The sequence below is a fragment of the Amaranthus tricolor genome, chromosome 1 (assembly GCF_026212465.1).
Source record: "Amaranthus tricolor cultivar Red isolate AtriRed21 chromosome 1, ASM2621246v1, whole genome shotgun sequence".
Lineage (NCBI taxonomy): Eukaryota > Viridiplantae > Streptophyta > Magnoliopsida > Caryophyllales > Amaranthaceae > Amaranthus > Amaranthus tricolor.
Window position 1 is genome coordinate 15,297,182 of NC_080047.1, and position 8,274 is coordinate 15,305,455.

The 8,274-nt window shown below is 33.6% G+C and overlaps 1 protein-coding gene across 2 annotated transcripts; it reads left to right on the forward strand.

The window, feature by feature from the left end:
* Nucleotides 1-2,089: 2,089 nt before the first annotated feature.
* Nucleotides 2,090-5,264, forward strand: LOC130805582 (transmembrane 9 superfamily member 12). Of its 2 annotated transcripts, none has more exons than XM_057670366.1 (2): nucleotides 2,090-2,287; nucleotides 2,848-5,264. In XM_057670366.1, the coding sequence occupies exon 2, from the start codon at nucleotides 2,905-2,907 to the stop codon at nucleotides 4,882-4,884; it is 1,980 nt and encodes a 659-aa protein (XP_057526349.1). In that variant the 5' UTR covers nucleotides 2,090-2,287; nucleotides 2,848-2,904; the 3' UTR covers nucleotides 4,885-5,264. The 2 variants fall into 2 exon arrangements, with proteins under 2 accessions (XP_057526349.1, XP_057526352.1); XM_057670369.1 differs by having other exon boundaries at nucleotides 2,853-5,264.
* Nucleotides 5,265-8,274: the final 3,010 nt, after the last annotated feature.

Below are 8,274 nucleotides of genomic sequence, written 5' to 3' on the forward strand. Positions count from 1 at the left end.
GGCCCACACATTTTAATAAAATAATCATTTTGATTTAAGCCTCTTTATTTGAGAAATCGTATATATATATATATATATATATATATATATATAGATATATATATATATATATAGATATATATATATATATATATATATATATATATATATATATATATATATATATATATATATATATATATATAAAAGTTAACATTTAAATCCGTATATGAAAGAAATTTATTAAATTAATTCAAAAATAATTTAATATAATTGTAAAATTTTTAAAAGTTATTAAAATATTAAATAATTTCATTATTAAAATCTCGGGGTGTTACAAAAGGTGTTTAGGAAAGCTACTAAAAGTAACAATTGAGTAGAGGTGTTCATTCGGGTGATCGGGTCGGTTTTGAATGGGTGTCATTCGATTCGATTGTATTTCAGATCGGTTATATTTCGGATGCGTGTCGCGACGGGCCACACTCGAGTTGGGTCGGTTAGTCACGGTTCGGTTGAAGATCGGTTATTCGAGCTATCGGGTTAGCATCAGTTTGGAGTCGGTTGAAGTTCGTGTCGAGTTTCAATCGGTCTCAGGTTGTCGTCGGTTAATAATTGGTTCGGTTTTCCAGGTACAAATCGGGTTCGGGTATTTTTCATCGGCTACGAATTGCGAATTACCAATTAGTATTAATCGAGTCAGTATCAGATTAAGTTGTTAGTCATTTTTTAATTGATGATAAGGTTTCTTTACTTAAAGCAAAATAGTGAAAATGCAAAATCAATTAGTGATCATCATTACATTGTTACTTTTACTTGTTTAACCAGAAATTAAAATTATAAAGTTCTATCAATTTTCGTCTAATTCGATTAAAAGTAGTTAAATAAACATTGACCATTGATTATTAACTCTAAATATATGAAACCATGTATTTATAAAATTTATTTTATTAAAATATTTATCACTTTATTAAATAACTAATAAGATGATTGAATATGAGTTGATCATACTTCTATGTACAAAATTGGTTAGGTTTACAGTAGTTCGATCTAAACTTCGTTCGGGTTAAGTCGGTTTTAACCGGATCGAGTTTAGTCTCGAGCATAATTCGGGTCAGATATGACTCGGGTCGGCCATTATTAGGTTCGGGTAATCTCGGTTAACGGTTATATGTCGGTTAGAAAAATCAGTTACAGCTTGGGTTCAGTTTTCCTTTTTTCCGTTGTCAACCGGTTCGCGTATAACTTCGGGTCGGGTAATGTTGGTTCGATAAACATAAAAAAGAAACACATTTTCGGGTCGATTTACTTTTGATTTCGGATCGGATTTTCGGATCGGGTCACTTTTGAACGGCTCTACAATTGAGCTAGAAAGAGTGCTAAAAGAATCAAAGGCGATGATAAAAGTGCTGATGAATTTATTTAGGACACAAAAGAAGGTGCTCAAATTACAAGATGAAAATAATAAACAAATATCTAAGTTATTAATCGTGTTTATGAGATAAAATAACGAATATGAAAATAGTAAGTCATGATCTTTAATCTTTAATTTAATTTTTTTTCAACGTGATGTTTTATAGGCAATATGTTACTTTAGTGCCCTCTAAGCAAACAACTTCTAATGTTGAGATTATTCAAGATTAATCAAAAGCAATCGATGAAACTTAAACTATTTTGTACAATTTTTTCCAATATAATATGCTTAACAATCAAAGCAACGAAATATGTTCAAGTAAAGGAAATAGGGCCGCTTCCGGACGTATTTTTGAGGTGCAACCGCCCAGGGCCTAACTCATGAAGGGGCCCAAAATAAGTAAATCCTTATAACTAAAAATTTATTCTTTAATTGTATTTTTGTACCTTATCATTATATGAACTTAAATTCGTACATTTATCTAACACTGATGTGATGGAAAAAAAGAAATCATATGATGCATAGTTGAAAAAAAAGACTAAAACACTACTTATACAAGGATTATTTTTTAGTTTTCATATAGGGCCTAAAATTTATCAAGAACCACAGCGACAAAAAATAATATTTAAAATTAAAAGAAACAAATGAGATAACTAAATTTTGTCACAATTAAAAAGCAAATATAACTCAAAAAAAACAGTTACCTTAGGGGTGACCTTACCGGCAGACGGCAGCAATTACCATCGATTTATGTTGTTTGATATCGAGGAAGCATCCCATATTCCCATTCATCATCACAATTCACAATAACATCGACTCTAAATTCAAAACTCATTTCTGATCCTCTCTCAATCTTCTTCACTCTCCACTTGTTTCACCTCATCGAGATCTACTCAGGCAAGTTTTTTGTCTTCCCTCTTCCTAACCCTAATTTTCCCCATCAATTTTACTCTTCCATTTTTTAATTAATTCATAGGTTTGTAATTTTTGTGTGTGCTAATAACCAGATCTGATTTTCAACATCTTCCCTTGTTGGGTATATTAATTTATCGCATTGTATTAGCAGCTTCTTTTATTTTATTTTATTTTATTTTTTTTGATTACAAATTTGCAATGCTGGTGATGATACGTTGCCATTTTATCATGAAAAATTCCCATTATTTTTACGGCTTGATGAAGAAATTGATATTTTTTTATTGTGATTTACGGAAATTTAGGATGTTTTCAATTTAATCGATTTGAAATGTTAGAGTTGGAAGAATTATCAATCTGCAGTTGGACTTGGTGATTTTTATTACAATTGTTTAATAGCATATGATATAATGTGACTGAAATTTAAAATGTTCTGGGAAAGATTTGTTTAAGCTATTTGTGCTTTGCACTTTGTAGATCTGTTTTGTTGATCTGTTTAATTCAAGTACTAAGTACATTATGTGATGATGAAATTTCAAATGTAGATTAGATCGAGGTAAACAATATTCAAAATCAAGTTGTTTCGCTGGTTTTACATTGCAATGGCTTTTTCTATGAAAAGGACGTTGCAAATCGATCGGGTTTTCGTGTGCTTCTTCCTCTTCTCGTATGTTTGTAATGGGTTTTATTTGCCTGGGACTTATATGCACTCTTACTCCGTTCAAGATGAAATATATGCGAAAGTTAATTCGCTAACCTCCATTGAGACCGAGCTTCCCTTTAGCTATTACAGTCTTCCTTATTGTAAGCCACATGATGGCGTCAAGAAAAGTGCGGAGAATCTTGGGGAGCTTCTCATGGGAGATCAGATCGATAACTCTCCGTACCGTTTTCGAATGAATGTTAACGAGTCTATTTTCCTGTGTATAACAAGTCCTCTTAGTGAGCAGGAGGTGAAACTTTTGAAACAGAGAACTAGAGATTTGTATCAGGTTAACATGATGTTGGATAATCTCCCTGCAATGAGATATGCAACCCAAAATGGTGTTAAGATTCAATGGACCGGGTTTCCCATTGGTTACTCTCCACCTAACAGTAATGATGATTACATCATCAATCATCTCAAGTTTAGGGTTTTGATTCACGAGTATGAAGGGAACACTGTGGAGATCATTGGTACAGGGGAGGAAGGTATGGGAGTGATTTCTGAAGCTGACAAGAAGAAAACTTCTGGTTATGAGATTGTTGGTTTTGAGGTGATTCCCTGCAGTGTTAAGCGTGACCCTGATGAAATGTCAAAACTTCACATGTATGATAATATTAATTCAATTAACTGTCCGATGGAGCTTGACAAGTCACAAATCATAAGAGAGCATGAGAGAGTCGCATTTACTTACGAGGTTGAGTTTGTAAAGAGTAATACCAGATGGCCATCTAGATGGGATGCATACCTGAAAATGGAAGGTGCACGAGTGCATTGGTTTTCTATATTGAATTCGCTTATGGTGATCTTTTTCTTGGCTGGTATTGTGTTTGTTATATTTTTGAGGACCGTAAGAAGAGATTTGACCAGATATGAGGAATTGGACAAAGAAGCTCAAGCACAGATGAATGAGGAGCTGTCAGGATGGAAGCTTGTTGTGGGTGATGTCTTTAGGGAACCAGAACATTCTAAGCTATTATGTGTGATGGTCGGAGATGGTGTCCAGATTACAGGAATGGCAGTCGTGACTATTGTGTTTGCAGCTCTTGGTTTCATGTCACCAGCATCTAGGGGAATGCTATTGACAGGGATGGTTATCATCTATCTTTTGCTGGGAACTGTTGCTGGCTATGCTGGTGTATATTTATGGAAGACTATCAAGGGAACACCAGACGGTTGGAGGTCAGTTGCCTGGTGGAATGCTTGCTTTTTCCCTGGGATTGTCTTTGTAATCCTCACATTCCTGAATTTCCTCTTATGGGGAAGCAAGAGTACAGGCGCTATACCAATCTCTTTGTATTTTATCCTTCTCTCTCTCTGGTTTTGCATTTCTGTGCCGCTCACTCTCTTCGGAGGCTTTCTTGCAACACGAGCTGAGCCTATTCAGTATCCAGTCCGAACCAATCAGATCCCTAGAGAAATTCCTGCACGAAAATACCCTTCATGGTTGCTCGTTTTGGGAGCTGGTACCCTTCCGTTTGGCACTCTGTTTATTGAACTGTTCTTCATTTTGTCCAGCATCTGGCTTGGAAGGTTCTACTATGTCTTTGGCTTCTTATTTGTGGTATTGGTATTACTGGTAATTGTTTGCGCTGAGGTCTCTGTTGTCCTGACTTACATGCATCTTTGTGTTGAAGATTGGCGATGGTGGTGGAAAGCATTTTTTGCTTCCGGTTCTGTTGCTGTCTACGTCTTCCTTTACTCCATTAATTACTTAGTTTTTGACCTCCAGAGTCTTAGTGGACCTGTTTCAGCCATTCTCTATCTGGGCTATTCTTTGATAATGGCAGTCGCGATTATGTTATCAACTGGCACCATTGGTTTCTTTATGTCCTTTTACTTCGTCCATTATCTGTTCTCATCGGTAAAGATTGATTAAATATTGCTACACTCATGGCATTATCTGCAAGACCCAAGAGAAGATTGTATTGGTTAGTTTTCTTAAATTCATCAAATACTCGTTAGTGAATTGTCGCCCTAGTTGGAGGATGAAAATATTTTGCAGCGTCTGGAGACCTGATGAAGCTTGGTATCGTGCTCTTAGTTTTGTAATCCTTGTTCGCCTTTTCCTTTTCTTTTTTCCCCTTTGAATTCTTATGATGATGCACTGAATATCTTTTTTTAAAAGGATTAGTATTGGCTTGCATTCTCTTTAGATGTCGTTTATATGGCAGTTTCCGTAGACAGAATTGTAATCCATCGGACATGTTTTTCAATCATTTAAATGTGAAACCAAATGTATGGTTTCATTCACATGCAGTCTTATCTTTTTCAAGTTTTTCATTAGATTATGCTGCATTGTTATAACTTGCAAGTTACGGATCTTTGTATGACGCAAGCTCTTTTCTGGGTTTATAACTTGCAAGTTATTGATCTTTGTATGACGCTAGCTCTTTTCTGGGTTTATAACTTGTTTAGTTTCCTTGAGTCTAAAGCTTATACCCTCGATTTCTGTAAGGCAGCCCATCCCCCAATTGACGATCATTATGATCGTCATCTACCTTTTTCTGGTGAATAACAATCTGTAAAAATGCACCTAATTTTTGTACCACAAACTAAAAAGTAAGATTAGCATATCAGCAACTCATAGTTGGAAAGTTGTTATTATCATCTATATGTGTCAAAACAGTCTACAAGCTTTGTGTCAAGTAATTTTGGACGGGTTATTTTGGTGTCAGATCAATCGTTTCTGTTCTGACCATTTGAGTCGATCTTACAAGTGAGGGTTGTAATTGTCTTACATTAGAATTTTAAGAAAAAATATTATCTGTTTTCAGAATTTTTAGAATTTTATTGAATGATGGCAAACTGATCATGATTCACGGTGTATTGGTATTCCTACAGAGGGGAACTTTTCCTCACCCTCGTTTACTCGGCCAAACAGTCCTTAAACCACTCTAGGCCTTTAATGCTCTTCGCCTCTTCCTATTTTCGCCAAATTTCGGCCCTAAATTCTTTAAAAAGATTGAAAAAAATAAGATAAATAAACAATTTAATTCCAAATGTAAGATTGGTTAAAACTTATGTCCAAAAATAAGCTTCCGTACGTCCAAGCCTAGCCTCGGGTAAGTCGCTGTTAGTAACAACGAATTAAGGGAAAAAAAAAATAAAAAGTTGAAAGTCGCTGTTAGTAACAGCGACTTAAGGAGTTGACCAGTCAACCCCTTAAGTCGCTGTTACTAACAGCGACTTAAAAAAAAAAAATTTTTTTTTTTTTTTAAATTTTAATAGTACTGAATTTGAAGTCGCTGTAATTTATTGTTTTTGGAGCAGCTCATTTTTTAACCTTCAAACAGTTATTTAATAGCAGATGAACTAACTATATAAACTTGTTATTGTTTGATTAATCTTCCGATGTGGGACTGTTTTCTGGAACACATCAAAATAAATGAAACCAAAAATTAGCTCACGAATAGAGCACCGATGTGGGACTAAGTTATTGAAGAGGAAGACATCCACCATTGAAGAAGACCACTATTTGTTCTCCCTCACGCTTAATCTACTCTCCCTTTCACTGATTAATTCCTATCAAATACCAAACTATTTGTTGCTGCCTATTAGTGAAAAATGTTGTGGCCATACCAAATATTGCAAACATGGCAGTTGATAAAGTCCAAAACCAATGACCAATCAAAGGAACATAGTCACATAGAAATGGCCAGCAAGCAAAGAGAGAACAAGAAGATCGAGCCTTATGGTACATGTAATGAAACTCAGACAGAACAAGAATAGATAGAAATCAATTATATCTGAAACTACATGTTTCTCAACAAGTAATGAAGCAAGATCATTTTAACACCAAGTATATAGAAAAAGCTCCAATTTTCCCATTGACTTTGTATGTATTCCCTACTTCAGATGTTTGTCTACCTTCTTAACTTCCTTATTAGTTAATGAGTACTTATACATCCAATTATCAGCCTTCTAGATACTCACTTCTTACACATCTACTCTATTGATCATATAAAAATCATTCATTTGTACTCTATGATTTCTCAATTGATTTCTCCTAAGCATTTTATGTGCCATTGGTCATTTGAAGAACAGCATACAAATGATTTATCCTCAATTCATTTCTCCTTTGCATTTTTAAGTCCCACATCCGAAGATTAATCAAAGATGAGATGCTAACTTATGGATGAGATGCTAACTGCTTTCAAAGATGAGCCGACATCAGTCCCACATCGGTGCTCTATTCGTGAGCTAATTTTTGGTTTCATTTATTTTGATGTGTTCCAAAAAACAATCCCACATCGGAAGATTAATCAAACAATAACAAGTTTATATAGTTAGTTCATCTGCTATTTAATAATTGTTTGAAGGTTAAAAAACAAGCTGTTCCAAAAACAAAATAATACAGTGACTTCAAGTTCAATATTATTAAAGTTTAAAAAAAAAAATTTTTTTTTTTTTTTTTTTAAGTCGCTGTTACTAATAGCGACTTAGGGCCTTTTAATTTTTTTTTTTTCTCCTCATTCGCTGTTACTAACAGCGACTTACCCGAGGCTAGGCTTGGATGTACGGAAGCTTATTTTGGGACATAAGTTTTCCCGAATCTTATATTCGAAATTAAATTGTTTATTTATCTTATTTTTTTCAATCTTTCAATTCTTTATATATATATTTTGTTCATGTAAAATTAGATACTATAATGTTCCAATACTTACTCGACTTTGTAAACAAATCCGATTTAACTTGACTTTAAAATGAAATTAAAACAATGTAACAATTAATATGGACAGATATGATTTTGAATTGACCCAAAATATTTGATTCGATAATCTGAATAAACTCCTTTACTTATTGGTTAGCTTACAGTCTAACTACTCACAGTCTCACCAAATTTATGCTATTTTTCTTTTTTAATTCGTCCTAGTAAATTTACATAATCTTTATTTTTAACTATGATCCTTAAATTTCTCACTTATCTATAAAGAACACTTTACCACATTTCTTAAGTTTTTTTTTTTACCAATTGCCTTTGAAGGGAAGTTGACGGGAGAGAGATTGAGGGAGTTATATTTATGAAGAACTAGTATATATGTTTGTGCAATGCATGATTTTTTCATTTGTTGATTTATATAAATGTAGAGAAAATATAATAATTATATACATAATTTATATTTTTTTTTTTTGCTTATGTGATTGACAAAAAATAAAATAACTAATGATTGTTTACAAATGTTATTATAACCAAACGAACAAACCAAGCAAAATATATGTTATGCGCTCAAAATAAAGCGCAAAATAACTTAGTAAATGTGTTATT

Excerpts from the sequence above, each read along its gene's own strand:
- LOC130805582 (XM_057670366.1), top strand. The coding sequence starts at position 2,905 with ATGGCTTTTTCTATGAAAAGGACGTTGCAAATCGATCGGGTTTTCGTG.